Raw genomic sequence first — 18,028 nt, 5'->3', positions numbered from 1 at the left:
TCTCTCTTTTTTTCAGTTCAACTTGGAACACAGTCCATTTTGGTGAAGCCCCATTACCTTGTACAGATGAGGATGGAACACTTCCTTCGTGGGCCCTACGCTCTCACGGTTGTTGTCTGATGGGATCCCATTGGGTCCTGGCTGTCCCATGTCACCCTGTGAATAGTTCAGCAAAGCAGTATAGTCTTTGCACATCGAGAAGACACTACCAACATTTAATTACAGTGTGATCCCACCGCAAACTTCATTTTTGCTCTTTGCATATTGCTTACCCCATGCGCATCAATTTTGTAGCATTATATTTATAACATACAACAAAAACCATAATTCAAAATGAAATAATCATAATTTGTAAAATTATTTGCATTCTACTTGCGTTAATAATTGTGTTTGCATAAAAGCTCGTTAGGTTGTTCATAATTTGGGGCTGCATTTGCTTTTGTAGAATTACTTCTTTATGATATGTTTCTAAACAAGGAAATTATTAGGTCTAAGGGCTAAATGTATTTATAGTTCTTAACAGGTATCACTCTATTGCTTTCTAGGATTGGTACCAAGATATAAGAAATGTCCAAGGAATGAATGACTACTCCAGTTTCACCATGACTTCACCCTTAAGGGTATTGTAACATAATAAAAAGTAGCATCTTTAATCAGTATAACATCTAAAGATTGTTTCAGTTTGTGTTTTTACCATTAGCAAGAATCACTCTTCTATGCGGTACACAGAGGTGAAACCCATAGATCTGCAACTTCACTGGACAACTCTCCTAACATAATACACGCCTGACCTCCTGGGAACTCTGCGACATTAAAAGAAAGTTATTGTGGTTTCTTTGGCTCTTTCCATGTGTAAATTATATAATATCGGTTTGGGCCCAGGCCTCACATCATGTGAACAGGAGGAAATCGAGATGATGTGTTAGCTGCACAAGTGATACTCTGCAGTGCATCCTGAGTGCCTGCTAATATCACACCTAAAAAATACCCAAATGTTTATTCATTTCCTCTTTACCTGTGGTTTTTTTAAATTAACAATTTAGATAAACTTTTTGTAGATTACAGGCATTAACTTCATATCCATTTTATATAACGTGCCTTACCCAATTATTTCTTCCTAGGTTTATGCTCTTTTTATGTTATTTTACTATTTTGTTCTATTTAATTGTACAAGAATTTAAACTTTTATATATTTAGATCTTCCAATATTTTTCTTTTATAGTTTTTTTGGTATGGTATTAACACAAAGAACAAAGTTCTTTCCACACTTCAGGAGAGAAAGCCTAATGTGTTATTCAATCAAAAAGTAAAACAAAATGGAAATGTTCAAATGACACCAAACGAGCCAGTGTTTTGGGATGAATGTGATGGGATTGCGTGTTGCTGGGTTTAGCTCACTGGGTGTGGGTGCCGTATGGAGCTTTTCATGTACACGATCTCAAGCGATCTGCTTAAAGGCTATGTGGTCTTTGAATCCTGGCACTGTGGGCAATTATAAGAGTCCGAGTGATCCTCCTTCCTGCTTTTGAGGAATATGCAAAGAGCAAAAGCATGGCCAACCAGAGCTGGCCATGTTACCTGGCCCCCAAGCTGGCTCCACATTAGTCTGCGGCTCTGGCTTCTGTCTCCTCGGTCACTGCGGATTCCCCAAGTCAGAAAAGGGCTGAAGTCATGTCTAGGGCAGAGGTCCGGGGCCACCCTGGAGGGTGCACTTTTACTGTCTTCTTGCTCCATAACTACCACTGAAGTGTGTTTGATGACTTGGCACTTTATTATAATAATTATTTCCTATGCAAACGGTCTATTTGCAGATCATCTCAGGAGGACAATATAAAACAGTCATTAATTTTTTTTCCTAACTACTAAACACTGCATGCATCTGCTCTAATCTGTTACATTTCCTTTACCTTTTCACCCTTTTCTCCATAAAAACCAAGTCCTCTGTTGCCCTGAAAGACAAAAAAGTTTCTGTAAGCTTTTAAAAGTCAATAATCATAGTAAAATAGGTTTTTATTTTTTAAAAAGACACCTAAAATTTATTTGCAACATAACCGGACAACTCTCCTTGCATAACATCCTGGCTTTACCTCCCAGAAACTAATCACAAAAAGACAGTTAATCAAACAGATAGAAACAGATTCATAGATGCAGAGATCAAACGGATGGTTGCCAGAGAGGAGGGGAACTGGGGAGATAGGGGAAAAAAGTAAAGGGATTAAGAAGTACAAATTGGCAGTTACAAAATAGTCACAGGATGTCAAGTGCAGCATGGGGATACAGTGTGTAATACTGTAGTAATTATGTAGGGTGTTAGAAGGTACTAGATTTATTGGGGGGAAATCACTTCATAAATCATATAAATGTCTACCCACTATGCCGTACACCTGAAACGCAAAACAATATTGAATGTAAACTGTGATTGAAAAAAAAAGCTAAAAATAGAAAGTTACCATCTTTTGTTTGGCTATTTCCATATGTAAACGTGTAACAAAAGTCTGAGCCAGGATATCACACAATACGAACAGGAGCAAACCGAGATGATGTATCAGCTGCAGAAGGTGGCGCTTCATAGTGTATTCTGAGCATTCACTAAGATGTAACCTAAGTGGTGGAACTCTGGGCTTCATAAAAACGATACGCTATTCGTTTAATATGGATAGGCTTTTAAGACATGTTTTATTTTATACTCTAAGCAAAACCTCAGAAATAGTGGACTAAGAGCAGCTATTTTGTTGCTTTTGGGAGTAGTTTACTATTTGCCTTTTGAAATGTATTCTACTCTACAAACATCCTGATGGTCAGCAAACCGCCCCTATCATTGACTCTACACTGGCTGTCTGGACTAGAACCATCCAGGGTCCGTATGCTACACGCTCCACTCTCCCTTCAGTCCTCTGCACCACAGTGTGATCTGCGTGTCACAGCTGGTCAAATGGTCATTTCCTTAGACCAAGGCCTCAGAGCTAATGAGTGGCAGCACTTGGTTTGATCCCAGGTCTTTTTGACTCTTAATCGTTCCTGTAGCATCTCTATAGGTTAGTGACTTGGAGTGTTTGCTGGACCCTTCAGATTTAGAAAGTAGCCAACCCACCCTCCCAAGGTGGGTCCCCGATTTGCAGATCATGATTCATTCTCTCTTCTGCCTCAGCTATTTCTCGTTTTTGGTAAGATAATCCTAATTTCACATAAACACTTCCTGTCCTCTAATGGTTTTAGGGGAATGGTGATTCTTGGGGTTTCATACAACGTCTTCATCTTCCTTTTTTGCCCAAGAGGCGGAGGAGCTAGGCCAAGTGCCTTAGCAAGAATTTCATAGTTTCAGGAGTGCAGTTGCCATGTGTGGGAGAACTGACTGGACTTTGGTGTCTAGAAGAGGCACAGATGAAAAACTACACAGGTAGACCTGGGCGATACTGCAGGTTCAGTTCCAGACCACCTCTATAAAGTAAGTATCTCAATGCAGCAAATCACATCATTGTTTTCGTTTCACTGTGCATGGAAAAGTTATGTTTATACTCCACTGTAGTCCATTAGGTGTGCAACAACACTGTCTAAAATAACTGTGTATATATCATAATTAAAAAATACTTTACAGCTAAATAAATGCTAAGCAGCACCTGAGCCTGCTGGAAAAATGGTGCCAACAGACTTGCTTCACTCAAGGTTTCCACAAACCTTCGATTTGTAAAAAACCACAATATCTTTGAAGTGCAGTAAAGCGAGGTATGCCTTGTACTACATTATAGAAGTAATACTTTTTTCTGACCCCCAAACAATTGCTTATTTTTTTGGGTATCTATCTACATTCCCATCTTGATGAAAGATCATGTAGGACCTTATCCAATCGCTCTCTGCAGCACACCTCCCGCCCCCTCAATGCCTCTGAAAATAAAAACAAAGCATTTAATTAATTTCTGCATTTTTGCTTCTTTCCCACCTGGCTGGGAGCTGAAATCAAAGCGTAGAAATGCAGCCAGGCTAGATCAGAATGAGATCTTCCTGGGCCCCCATGGTCCCTTAGCCTCATGAGCTGGTTGTCCAAGTCATCAGGAAGTGACTTGGTGGGGAGTGAGGGCCTTTTGTGTTGCAGCCAAGTGGGGATCTGAGGTGACCTTGGGGCCAGCCACCCCATCCTACATCTGCTTCTCTTGGCTGCTTCTCTTGGCTACAAGCCGTTCCCACCCTGCTTGGGGCTGCCAGACAGTGGGGAGCCCAGTGGTGGAGGCAGCAGCTTTAACGAGCTCCAGCCCTAGCCGGAAGCCCTGTCAGAGGTGATGGGACCTGCAGGCCTGGGGGTGGTGGCAGCTGAGGTCTCCAGGAGGTCACAGAGATGGGATTTCTGTGGCGCAGGCATGGGAATGTGCAGGCTGGGAGATGGTTCTTAAATGGTCCTTAGCCACATGCAGGCCATGGAATGGTCCTTAAATGTTGGTAATGGTGGCCCGCTAGTTGACTCACATCAATTAAAAAAAATTTTTTTTTTAAATTACAGCTTACATTCAATATTGTTTTGCACTAGGTGTACACTGTAGGCTCACGTCAAGTTTTGATCAAATACTTCCCTCACTAACCTCCTACTGTTTGTATTGGACATTCACCTAACTTTCACAAACTGCACTGAACTCTGGCTCTGTCTCCAAGTTCTAAAAAGCCACCTTCTTTGTTGTGTTCCAATGAACTTAATACTTGTTCTCTGGTACAAGCAGGACAGCTTTGGGCTCTAACCAAAGTTGAAAATTATTGATTATATATATCCCTAGAGGCTGATATGACAGTCTTGTAGAACTAATTACATGCAGGTAGGAAAGCCACTGGTTCCCCCGACACACATGGCTACATTTTGCCCGTTCTCGGAAATTTACACATACAGATAAAAACGAGCTGTCCCTAAATCTTGATTCCTAATCAGATAGTTGCCAATTTGCTTCTCATACAACAGGACTGTTATGTGATTTGCAAACAAATCATTCAACACATGCACTGATTTAATGTGCCAGCTACTCCAGAGGTACAGCTGGATTTATCTTTGGAGTTTATAACATTAAGTCTTACAAACCTACAAAATGGTTCTCATCATGAAATAAGCAATCTGTAGTTGCCCATTAAATAGTTGTATGGTCTAGAAAGATACACACAGATACGTAAGTCCCCCCTTCCCTCTCCCTCACCCCAACAATCAACTTACTTGCTGTCCTTTTGGTCCAGGGGGTCCGGGTGGTCCCTGCACAAATACAAAGACATTTGTAAATTGTTTATTTATCCCAGGACCCAGATAACATCTGTTAGAAGGTCTGGGAAAGCCATTCACTGTATATTTAGAACATCGTGTTGTATGTATGGTTTCTAATACATCTGTCTCAGCAGGCAGGAACGGCTGGGGGGAGAGGGCTGGGGTCAGGCCCAGTTCCCACAACTGGCTGGCTGTCCACACACAGCTGTTTTGGGTTAGCTTTCCTGAGTTTGGACTTTTGACTTCACCCATGTCTCAGCTCTGCTCCCTCTCCAAGGCCCCAGGCTCTGCTACTGCCGAGACCGTTTCTCTGGACTCCCTCTGGAGTTGCCTGCTGGCCACTGTCTAGCACTTTCTGTTGGTCAGCTAATGTTCACAGGCAGAATTAATCTACAGGCCCATACTGGGAAGTCCACCCACAAACATCACCATGTGTCTATCTGCAAACAATTCAGTGTCAACACCCCACTTACGATGAAGTTTCAAAAGTGCATGAAAAGAGTCATTTGTGTCCAAGTACACAGAAGTGGACAGGCAGGGGACTGTGGGTGATTTCAATGACCATAGAAAGAACTTAAAGTTTTCACATCAGCCAAGGACCCAGCGGGTACAATCTGTTGTTTCATATTTCCCTGAACTGTGTATTTAAAGTATAACCCCCGCTCCCAACCATGTGACAAGTTTGCTTTGAGTCAACATCCATATGCAACAGGAGAGAAAAGAACCTCTCATCATATAACCCCTGTTCCATCCCATTTGGCCAAATCTTTCATCGCAGTGGGCTACTTGTAAAAATGACTTTTACAACAAACACTGGGGAAACTTGATTTGTAAAACCCAAATCAATTAAATCAATGATTATTCTATAGTCTGAAGAAAATTATGAACACTCCTTCCAAGCCCACGTGTCTCCACTGTTTCTCAATATCTGCCAAGAACCCGATACCACAACCTCCCCTGAGAGGGCCCTTCAGTCTTGAGCAATGGTTTTTTGTGAGAAGGTCTCTCTCACCTGCAGCCAAAGTCTCTCCGCCTTAAATTTAAGGTTTATTTGTCTTACTACTGAAAAATGTGTGGAATGAGAGTCAAAAACCTTCCTGAACTCACCAGTTTATCTCCTGGGTCCCTTATGCAGTGGTGGGAGAGGCCTGAGGGCTGCTCTGCCTTCTCCTCCTCCCCGCTCCTAGCACCAAGCCCTCCTTCATCCAAGTACTTGTCTTGTTGCGCCTTACTCTTACCATTTGAATTGCGGGTTGAGAAAACACCTGTAGACTCCCATCCAGGTGGGGCACCAGGGCCATTTTATTAATCAATGTCCAATATTTCACTTGTTATAATGGCCATGGGCACATCAATGCACCTGCAGTGATGGATATACCCAGGTGTAGTATAATTTTGCTATAATGGCTATGCCCAGGTGTGATATACCTGTTATGACGGCCATGCCCAGGTGTGATACACCCGCCATAACAATCATGCCCAGGTATGACACACCAGCGATGGTGGCCAAGTCTAGGCAGAGCCCACTTCCTTCTTAGCACCTGGTCGGACTTTGGTTTGCTTTGCTCAGGGGTGACAGCCCCCGGTCAGCTGGCTGGGTGTGGGGCAGAGAGACCTTGGGCACCCATGACTGGAATAGCACCCAGCCAGTAGCAAGTTTAAATTTGACATAGTTGGCAGTGATCTGGTGACCACAGATTTGGGTCCTCATTCTTTAAACTTAATAGCAGCAAAACATAGGCAAGGGGTGACCTGTTTTGTTTTGGTTTTGTAGTGACCACAAGCATTATAGCTGTACCGTGGAACTTTCACCCGTATCAACAGTTGAAGGAGCTGCATCGCTAGAGGATGCCTTGGCAATGGTCCAAGAGTGAGCACATACGCGTGGTACTTACCGGTCTTCCCGGAACTCCAACTGGACCCATTGGTCCCATGGGTCCGGGGCGGCCGGGAGGCCCCTAAGGTCAGGCAACGAAAAAAGGCCATTAAGAGAGGTTGTCTGGTGTTTGGAGTCCTGAATTAATAAGTTTTCTAGGAACATTCTCTGGTAAAAATAAAACTTACCGGGAAGCCAATCAATCCAGGTTCTCCAGGTTCACCCTATTGAGAAGAAACAAATTTCAGAGTTCTAGTTTTTAAGCTGATCTTCAGACTTAGTTACATTTTATTACGACACTGTAAACAAGTATACGTGTTATACCGGGCCTAACAGGATTTGGTAATGTTAATTAACCTAATATCTAAGGTATTTTGCATATGGGAGAGGTTGTACCACATAGGATGGAAAAACATCCTGAAAAGAATTAAAGTGATTTTTTAAATTAGGCGTGATTTTGGATTATTCCATTATTCCGTCTGTGCACGCCTCTACTCCATCCATTCTTACAACTCAGAGTTTACTTGGAAATCAATTTTATTAGTCAATAATTTACACTGGATCGCTCAGTCAGGTCTCCCACCTCCGGCCAACTTACCCTGTATTTGTCGCGGTCCTCTTTAGACAACGCGTAAGGTTCACCTTTCTGCCCTTTGGGTCCTTGGGGCCCCTAAAGTAATACGTATGTGGTAGAAGGAGGAAAAATGTCCGTTAACATTTAGAGCAGCTACAGTCCTTTGGATGATTAGATACTGACTTTCATGGGCAATATCTAACTACTCCTATGGCTTATTTAGTTTATTCTACAGATCCAAGCACTACATTCATTCAACCACAGAGGTAAGACTTTTACTTTCATGTTTATCCAACAGTATCTTTCTTTAAAGTTACAATGGAAATACTTTATAGATTTAAATTATTTTCAAAACCCCAAATGAATGCTCAGTAAACCAATCCTTTAGTATGCCAACATGTTATTCTTCTGTGTAGTATTATTTTGTGTTTTCTTTGGCATTAGTGTACTGAAAATATTAACGTGTCCTCTGAGGCACCATTTGTGGGAGAGATATTGAGTCGTTCTTTAAAACTAAGATCGTGTCAAATGTACATGATATGTGCATACTACATATGTACATGTTTACATGTCTTACTATCTACATATAAAATCAATATTTTAAAGTAACAAATACATATGTTGCTGACAAAAGTTATTTTATTAGACTAGAAAATGATGCAGTTTATTAAAAGCTGAACCATGTAAGAAAGAGTCAGAGAAGCAGGAATCGGAAGAGCTGCAGGTGTGACCAGAAACCGAGCAGCTTCAGGGGAACAGGTGAGGCGAGTGCACAACGCTAGTCCCAGCCTTAAACAAGTTTTACCAACTAAAACGTTAGTCTCATCCTGAATTTGCAGTGTTTTGGTAGTAAGAGGGTAGCAATATGCTACCTCACAGTACTTCCATACTCTTTGCAAAGACACTGAAAGCTAAATGAGGCCACGCAATAGATCAATATATGAAAGTTCTCACTTAAAAAAGGAAAAAGCCCTGTATTGTATCTGCTGAAGCGCATCACCCTTCTTTCATGTCACAATGGATTTCAGAATCCAATAAAGATGGTGACTACTACTTTTGTCAAGCTTTAAGCTTTTCAAAAATTTTAGTTTTAAGAGTAAAACTTTAGAGTAAAATTTAAGAGTAAAATTTTAGTTTTACTCTTAGCCTCTGATTCACGGTTCCTTGAATTACAGCCTGGGAGGAAGTGAGGTGACACTCGGAAGGAGGCAGGAGTGAACACTATCAACCAACCAATGATCTTCTAAGTAACGTGTAACAGTGAGTACAGAAAAGAAAGTTATTTGAATTCAGGGAAATCATGCCTAGATGTCTGCAAGAAAATCTCAGCAGGGACGTGTACTTCATCCTGACCAATAAAATGAGAGCAATTTCCCCTCAGTATAAGAGGCAGGCGTAGCACGTGCCTGCAGCCCCTGCAGGTGAGTGACATGAAGGCAACACACCATCCTTAGAAAGTTTCTCTAAGACAATGTCTTCGGGGTCCTGTGCTGGGCCTTCCGGGACCATGAAGGAGGGCCCAGGATGCGGCCTCTTCCACACACTTTCGCCAACAAGTGCAGCCACCCAGGTTCAGAGCCAACCTGGTGGACTGCGCGTGCCATGCTGAAGATACTCACGGCAGGTCCAGGGAAGCCCTCGGAGCCGGGGTGTCCCTGCTGGCCCACGTCTCCCCTGGTCCCGTTGCAGCCATCGTAGCCAGGTGGTCCTCTGGGCCCACCTTGCCCAGGGTGTCCCTGGGAACAAGAAATGGCAGTAAGTCATCCAGCCCATACGTGTTTAGTTTTCATACAACTATGTGATAAAACGGTATCAAATCTTCTCACCAGAGATGCCCCAGGCATGAATCCAAGGGGGAGAGACAGCTCAAAATGAATGAAAGATTAAGTACGCAAGGCACAGAAGTGGAATTCCAAGCAGGGAAAGGCCTTTGAGACAAAGTCCTGTTTCTCGAGGGTTTTGGTGGGCAGCGAACTGTCTCAGCATGTTTATTACCTTGCTTCATCGGGCAACTGCGAGGCCTGTTTTGGCAAGGGCAGGGGAGGCGTGGATTTAAAAACCCTAGGAAAAGGTTCTAGAAGCAGCAATCTTCTTCTCGGGGACAACAAAGATGCCTTTATCTGTAGTGGCCAACTGGCTCTGGGTAGTCTCACAGACCCACACCCTAAACAAGTAAGAGAGTCAATGGCTCAGGCATAGCTGGAAGAACTGAACCGATTTCCTGTTTATGTTCTGTGGGAACACTCCTTCTTAGACTTTAAACACGAACAGAAAGCAAGTCAGGTGTTCTAAGATGTGTGCTGAGAGAGGGGAGGCAACATGATCGAATAAATTTTGAATACTAGAGAGGGCCAGGTGAGGTCTGGGGGCACCTCGGTTCTATTCATCTGGTTCCAGGAGACGTTCTGAGGGCAGGGTTAACAGTCTATAATTTATGCATTATGAGACCACAGCCTGTTTTGTTATGTTTACACAAAAGATGCTTTCTCATTATGTAATTCTTTAAATTTTTCATTTCCTTGATAAAAGGCCAAACATGTATCTCAGACTGATTTTTGAGGCCACAAGGATGTCTTTTACATTTACTTTGAGAAGTCTGTGAAATTTCAAGACAAAGGAACATGTTCTACATAGAGTGCCCATACTCTAAATTCTACTACAAAATATAATAAGTAGAATTTTTCTTTTGTTTGCACATCATTGTGTTTGAGATGTTCAAAGCCATTGCTGCAACGGGTGCCGCCAGATGAGAGGCCCGGCAGGCCTTTCAGTCAGCCCTCTGGGGGTCAGCGAAACCCTGGTGGCTTCTGGAAACCATGCTGCCCAGCCACTGTCCCAGAGCCAGCTGCCTGGTGGTCTTCACAGCAACGGTCTCTTTTGGGAGGGTTTCTGAAAGCTAATCCCTCAAATCCAGCTTGAGGAAACAAGCTTGGGAGATGTTCTGTTCAAGGTGTGTGGTATTCTAGGATGTCGTTGCTTAAAAGGCGCCACTGAGTTCCTTATTCTTCTCCTGAATTATCTGTCTGCTGTTGGCCTTTCTGATTTCCTTAGAATTGATTTAAGTCACCTTGAATTTGCATATCGATTCTTTTGAAATTGTGCTTCAAAGAAATATTTCAGTTATATTGAGCTAAATGTCCATCTCTTTTTTGTTCATCTGATTGGATACATTTCTGTATGAGACAATTCTAAGATTTTACTGCATATCACTTTTTATATATGACTTGTAAACAGCTAAAATTAGCCAGGTCCTTCAAGTGCTACACTTGTTAACAGCTTAGAAATGTCAGGTGACATTTAAGTTGATATACAGTATCAGAGTTCTGTGGTTAAAGTGACTATATTTAGCAGCACCAAGATTCTATAAAAAATGATCAGCTATCTGCTTGCTCATCATGATCACTCCCCCAAATGATCACTCTCTTCCTTATTTGTGAAATATTTGCTTCTGATATTAAATGAGTATGAGGTGGGAAAATGAATTAAAATATGACACAGAGTAGTTACAATATTTTTCCATAATGTCACTTCCAGAAGACAAAAACTGATGAACAGTTCAGAGTTCAAGAAAGTAGTTAAAAAAATAAGTGATTTAGTTTGAGGCAGTTGGTAGAAAACTTTCACTATTTGTCTGATTCTTGAAATCTCCAGATTCTGACTCATGTGAATGTTACTTCCTTATCCGTTCAGAGCTGATGTTATCTGTCTGAATGCCTCATCCAGGCGGCACTTAGGATCAGTGGCCACGCAGGTCTCCTGTCTCAGTCACTGTGACTTCCTTTCTTTAGCTCTGACTGCTTCCTTCTACTGTAGCCAAAGCCTTCTTGAACACAGAGCTGAAAATCAGAAGAAAAAGCAACTCTCTGTGATGACTCTGCACTCATGCTCTTCCTCTATATTCTTCTGCGAGGGGGTAGCCCTGCTAGTGTGGCTGGGGGGATGTGTGCATGTGTGTGCATACATGTGTGTGCACGTGCCGTTGCATAGGTGAGTGTGCACATGGTGAGAGAGAATACGGATCCGGATCCCTAGGGCACGGGCACCAACACTGTGTGTGTGAGGGTCTCAGAGCAGATGCCCCTAAACTTCAGCAGCAGACAGACGGGGTGGATATGAGTGGGTGATGGACACATTTGCCCCTGAGAAGGGGATCTGCAGGAAGCTGGCCCTGGGAAATCTGTTGGGGATTCCTGCAAAGAAGGCTGTGACTCAGGCTGCTTTGTTTGTTTTTTTATGCCACAAGAAGTAAACTAAACTAGGTTAGAAAAACACACTTTATTGCATTTTGAGATTTTCTCATGGATAATCCATGCCTCTTTTCGTTTATGTGTGGTTACTACAAAGAATTTGAGAAGCTACACAAATGTTCAGCGGGGCTTCATTCCATCCACGTTCTTGGCTGTGCTACTTTATATTCAGGTTGTTCGGTGGTTCGAACAAAATTTCAAGACTGGCTCTTTATTGAGCATACCTTAGCAAGGCACTAACTTTTTATTACAAAACAATTTTCCACTTCTAGCAAAGTATCCTCAATTCCGAAGCCAAGTCTAGGAAAACAATTTCTCCAACATTTGACTGGATTCCAGGGGAAAGAGACGCACATATAGTCCCACAAGTTTTATGTTACAAACAAAAAAGGAGGTTCAGCTCAAGATGTTTCTGTAAAGTCATAAATGTATTGGTTCACATGCGTACAGTGTTTTAAAATTCTAATCTTACAAAAACTTACAGGAATTCCGTCAGCACCAGGGAATCCAGAAACGCCTCTTGCTCCCTATAAAAAAGGCAAACAAACTTAATGAAGGTCAGCACACCCGCTGCCCTCTATAAAACGAGAGGAAATACCGTGTTTTCCATACCACGTCGCCTTTCGGCCCTGTGATCCCGGGGGCGCCTCTTTCACCCTTGTCACCTTTGCGGCCCTGCAGTCCTGGGAATCCTTGCAGCCCTGGGGGCCCCGTGTAGCCCTGGGGGCCCACTGGCCCTGGCTGACCCTGTAGAAACAACACACGTTCAATGTTTACAATTAATAGCAGTGAACGAGCACCTCAGTCATGCTGCTTTGGAAACCACATTTTTACTCTCCAAGAGCTATAATCTTCAGAGAACATTATATGTAACTACCACCTTCTGCACCATAACCACAAAGTGACTTTGTGGTTGGTCACTTTGTGGAGAATGGTACAGTTGTCCCATTCTCCCTGCTTCACTCCCCTCCACCCTGCACACCCTCTCCCACCCATATTCCCTTGCTTTAGTTCATGTCCATGTGTCATACTTATAAGTTCTTGGCTTCTACATTTCCCCTACTATTCTTACCCTCCTCTTGTCTATTTTCTACCTACCACCTATGCTACTTATTCTCTGTACCTATTCCCCCTTCTCCTCCTCCCACTCCTCTGTTGCTAACCCTCCATGAGATCTTCATTTCTATGGTTCTGCTCCTGATCTAGCTATCCTCTTAGTTTGCTTTTGTTTTAGGTGTGGTTGTTAATAATTGTGAGTTTGCTGTCATTTTACTGTACGTGTTTTTTATCTTCTTTTTCTTAGATAAGTCCCTTTAACATTTCATATAATAAGGGCTTGGTGATGATGAACTCCTTTAACTTGACCTTATCTGAGAAGCACTTTATCTACTTGTTTTCTTAAATGTTCTTTTATTAAATAAAAAAAAAGTTTCAAACAAATTTCAAAGATTTAAAAAATCTCTACCTTAACATAATGCATACAATAGTTATCGATGATACTCAAAAGAACCAAAAGCAGAGACTTAAACAGATTATTTCTGTATCCATGTTCACAGCAGCATTTTCACAATAGCTAAAAGGTGGGAGCAAAGTGTCCATTGACGGATAAATGAAAAAACAAAATGTGGGCCATCCATGCAATGAGACATTATTCACCGTAAAAAGGAAATTCTGACATATGTCACAACGTGAATGAAGGACATTACATGAAGTGAGGTAAGCCAGTGAGAAAAGGACAAGCACTGTGTGATTCCTCTTCCATGAGGTTCCTGGAGAGGTCACACTCAGAGGCAGGAAGGGGAGGAGGACTGTGGTCAAAGGCACATAGCCCTGCCCTTGGACTCTTGATACCCCAGGCTCATTCTGCTTGAATTCTAGTCAGGAGTCTCAGTGTGCCACATTTGTTACAAATTTGGGGACAAATTATGCTTTGATTCTGACTTTTATAACTTTCCCAGTTGTGCTCCTTTTTGTTCTGTTTGTCTGAGAATATAGCCGTCTCGTGATTGGACACCAAGGCCCCAAGCGCTGCGTTCCTGATCGTGATGAGACTTGTCAGTGTTCACAGGGAGCATCCTTTGGGGGATACAATGTTCCTCATTAGTACTGTCGTTTTTTCTGCCCATAAACTAAATCTCTCTCTAGAGGATTAGTGAATGAAGCCAACTAAGGGGAACATCCACTACTCATCAAAACGAAATCTGTGTGTCTGAATGATGACAAAGCCACATTCTTGTCTTGGACTCATGAACCTTTTTCTTCGACTCTCTTTCATGGGCAACGTGACTGACGCCATCACGGAGTCCCTTTCCTTCCACTGTCAGGGAAGTTCTTTTTAAGCATAAAGTCTCGGCTGGGAAGTCTGACTTTGGGAATATAACCCCAGTCTTTCCTTTTCTGGAGCAAGTTGTTACTTTTTTCTTTTAATTGAGGTGAAATTCCCGTCACATAAAACCAGCCATTTTTAAAGCGGCTTCCAGTACATTCGCAATGTCCTCTCTCTAGTTCCAAAACATCTCATCATCTCCAGAGGAAACCTCATACCCACTGAGCAGTCACTCCTCCCCCACCCCCCCGCCCCCAGTCTGCTAACCGCCATCCGCTTGGGGATTTCTCCCTTCTTGGTATTTCGTATCAATGAAATTTATGTATGACATGTAACCCTTTTTTGTCTGGCTTCTTTCACTTAAGAGAGTTTGTTTTGAAGTCCATCCATGTATTGTGTGATCAAGTCTCCGCACTTCATCCACTGTCAGGGCTGAGTGACCTCCCAGTGGATGGTGAGACCGTGGTCTGTCTGTCTGTCTGTCTGTGAAGGTGCATGCGCGCGTCCCTGCTGAAGTCTTTGTTTTCATTTCGTTTGGGTTCACCCCTAGAAGTGGAGTCACTGAATCCTACGGCAATTCCACGTTCATCTTTCTGAGAGAACGCCACACTGCTTCTCCTCATTCTGCATCCCCGCCAACATTGCGTGAGGGTGCCAAATTTTTCTACATCCCTGCCAACAATTGTTATTTTCCATTAAAAAATTATAGCCATTCTGGCGGGTGTGAAGTTGGTGTCACTCTAAAGAGTCATCTTGAGCTTCTGACAGATGGAACATTTCCCCAAATTCCACCCAGCTTCCGTCCTGGGGAAGGAAGCACCAGGAGGAGCCTGGACAGAATCTGAATCAGAGTCTGCTGCTCTGGGGCTGAACTGTGACTCCTGCCCGCAGTTCAGACCCGTGTGGCTGAGACGAAATGAAGGTTGTTGTCCCAGCGCAACGACCTTCGTATGCGCGTTTCAGTCGTCAGGGCCTGAGGCTTCTCCCCGGATGTCCGGCCCATGCTGGCATCTCGCGCCTCTGCTCGGAAGGAGCAGCTGGGACGATCAGGTAAATGAAAAGGGTTTCCCTCTGCGCTAATTAATCATCACCATCGTCATCAACTTCCATCTTTTGGAAGTCCCACTTGGAAACGTTATTTCCATCTCTTCCTTTCCTTTTGTAATACGTGATGCTAAAAATAAAAATTACCCTGGAAAAATAGGACTCTAAATGTTTTTACATAAATCTCAAAAGCTGCTAGATTACTAACGCTCCTAAAATTCCTGCAATATACTCAATAAAATAATTTCTACAAAATAGTTCTTAAGAGCCAACAGACCATGTCCTCTGCCTTGTCCACACCAGAGACTTGGATTGACATTCATGTACTACTTCCTAGGAAACAGGATCAAAAAGCAGCACTTAATTGTGTATCCTCTGCCATGAAGCACTGTTACATGTCTCAAGAAATCACCTATCTTATTTTCTTAATTTTATAACCATGACACATGCATAAAGCGGGCACCTCTCCCATTTGTGAGAGGGGACAATGGGGGCTCGGAAGGCTTGGAGGAAAGAACAGACTGTTAATGCCGTTAGGCCTGGGGAGGGGGCTGCCTCGGAAGCCTTCCATCTTCCACGTAACTTCCTGCTCAGGTGAGGTCTGTGAGCGTGAGTAACACAGAGCCTCAGGCCCGGCCCGGCCCCCCTGACCTGCACTGGACGTGATCCTCAGGGGATTTCTTAGTGCAGTGACATTTGAGCATCACTGCACAACCCCGCCCTCCTTCCCTTTCTGACGTTCCTATGAGAGGTCGCAGGTATCTTTTAACAAGAAAAATCTCTTACGCACAAAGTTGGATATCGGAAGAAAGTCTGGACTCACGGAATCAGAGGAAAATCTAATATTTATGTTTGTTAAATGCTATTTCTAATGAATTTTTCCTGGGCCTTATGCTCCAGTGATATCTGCAGCAAGACTGAATCCCCTTTGTCACTGTCAGAGTGGATGGTTGCACAATGCCTCTTCCCTTTTGAAATCACTTCGGCAGTGTCTGTGGGATATCTGGGGCCAGTTTTGGAAGCTGAAGTCTGAAAAAGTGGATAGAATGAGTCCAGACTTGACTACACATTGCTTAAATACCACGATTGTAGAGAGAATGCACTTAAAGTCCTGTGACACTTACTAAGCTTTCATGAATTTGGAGTTTCCACTTTTGTAAAAGGGGCAGCCAGGGTGTGTGCATGTGCAGAATAACTCTGGAACGTCAGAGTTAGAAGGTAGAAGATCAGTGATTACGCAGGGCCCCAAGCAATTTCACATCTGTGCAACTCCAAGGTGGCACCTGTTTCCATTCACAGTTTAGAAACCTTAAAACTTGCCTTGGGTAAGGAAGTAAGAAGAGCTTTATGTACCAGGAAGAATAAAGAGAGATGTTTCCAAGGATAAAATACTTCATTGCATATCAGGATTTTTAATCTACAGTACAGTATTTTCCTGGTAGAATAAGAATAAGCTTTTCATGAGTTACTGGCCAACATCTGAATACTAGGAAATCCCTTCTCCTTCCTGAGTTTACTCTTCCTGTCTTGAGAGGCTTTTGTGGGCACCGGGCGCCCCACCAGACACCCCATATCCTCTGTAATCTCCCCGGGGGCCCCTCCCTTCCTCGGCTGTTGACGACATGTCCTAGGCCTTCCTGGCCTTCGGATGCTGCAGCTCCTGGTGACTCTCAGGGAATTCCAGCCCAATTCCCAGCTTATCCTGAGAGTTGTTCACATACATTTGAAAATACGTAAAATGGCCCCAAAGGCAGGAAGGGCTACTTTTTTTTAGGATTCAGGAAGACAACTCCTTCATCTGAAATTTAGAACTAGTCATGGTTTCTAGGGATAATCATTAGCATTCGTGAGCAATTTTTTGATCCCCCTGGTAGGATAAATTAATACCATGCTCCAAGCTAATTTGTAAAGGTCGTATTTGAACAGTATATTACACATGTAATAAATGTCAGTAAATAATGGGTGACTGCCTATTCTGTGCAAATCAGACAGAGCCGATGTTAAATCTGCCATGTGCTACCTACAGCTTCTTATTTAATACGTAACAAAACACCAACCCTGTCCTGGGCGCTATTCCAAATTAAGGAATCCATTTTTATGAGGTAAATTATACGGGCTCTCGGAATTCTTGCTTTTTAAAATTACCATACACAGATTGTAGGACTAGTGAGTGTCTCTATAGAGGAAATGACATCCATATGCTCAGAAATGACTCTTGATCCTGCCTCTCTCCATTACAAACATTTAGTCAAAGTGGATCACAGACCTACATGTAAGAAATACCACTATAATACTTCTAAAGGAAAATATAGGGAAGAGTCTTTATGACTCTGGGTTGGCAAAGGCACAGAAATCAGAAAACACAAGAAGTCTGATATTCAACAGATATTGTTAAACATAAGGGGCAGGTTACAGACTGGGAGAAATATTTACAAAAATACATACCTGATAAGTGATCAATAAGGAAATGAACAACCCAACTGAAAAAAATGGGCAAAAGATTGAAACTGACCCTCAAACTGACCCTTCACCAAAGAAGATGTACACATGGAAAGTTAGCCTGTAAAAGATGCTCAACACCGCCAGTCGTCAGGGAAGGCAAACCAGACCCACAGTCGGATACCCCTGCGACCTACCAGAAAGCAGCAGGAGCACCGTGTACTGCAGGATGCAGGGGGGCGTGCTCCCTGCTGCGGGATGCAAAGCGGGGCGTCTGCTGTGAAAGTTCGCG

At 43.0% G+C, this 18,028-nt stretch overlaps 1 protein-coding gene across 3 annotated transcripts in view; it reads right to left on the bottom strand.

The window, feature by feature from the left end:
- COL4A2 (collagen type IV alpha 2 chain) overlaps window positions 1-18,028 on the bottom strand; it is a 183,693-nt gene that overhangs the window by 60,463 nt on the left and 105,202 nt on the right. For all 3 annotated transcript variants that reach the window (XM_053659816.1, XM_037125655.2, XM_037125654.2), the window contains exons 5-13: window positions 12,540-12,674; window positions 12,410-12,454; window positions 9,300-9,416; window positions 7,705-7,776; window positions 7,295-7,330; window positions 7,126-7,188; window positions 5,186-5,221; window positions 1,908-1,949; window positions 58-156 (exon numbers count right to left, since the gene is read on the bottom strand). In XM_053659816.1, the coding sequence (XP_053515791.1) occupies window positions 58-156; window positions 1,908-1,949; window positions 5,186-5,221; window positions 7,126-7,188; window positions 7,295-7,330; window positions 7,705-7,776; window positions 9,300-9,416; window positions 12,410-12,454; window positions 12,540-12,674 (645 nt within the window). The remainder of the gene's footprint in view (window positions 1-57; window positions 157-1,907; window positions 1,950-5,185; window positions 5,222-7,125; window positions 7,189-7,294; window positions 7,331-7,704; window positions 7,777-9,299; window positions 9,417-12,409; window positions 12,455-12,539; window positions 12,675-18,028) is intronic.

The sequence above is a fragment of the Artibeus jamaicensis genome, unplaced genomic scaffold (genome assembly GCF_021234435.1).
Source record: "Artibeus jamaicensis isolate MK-2021 breed Jamaican fruit bat unplaced genomic scaffold, CSHL_Jam_final scaffold_833, whole genome shotgun sequence".
In the NCBI taxonomy this organism is placed as follows: Eukaryota; Metazoa; Chordata; class Mammalia; order Chiroptera; family Phyllostomidae; genus Artibeus; species Artibeus jamaicensis.
Note: the sequence above shows the minus strand (reverse complement) of the source record. Positions and strands in the feature narration are given on the sequence as shown.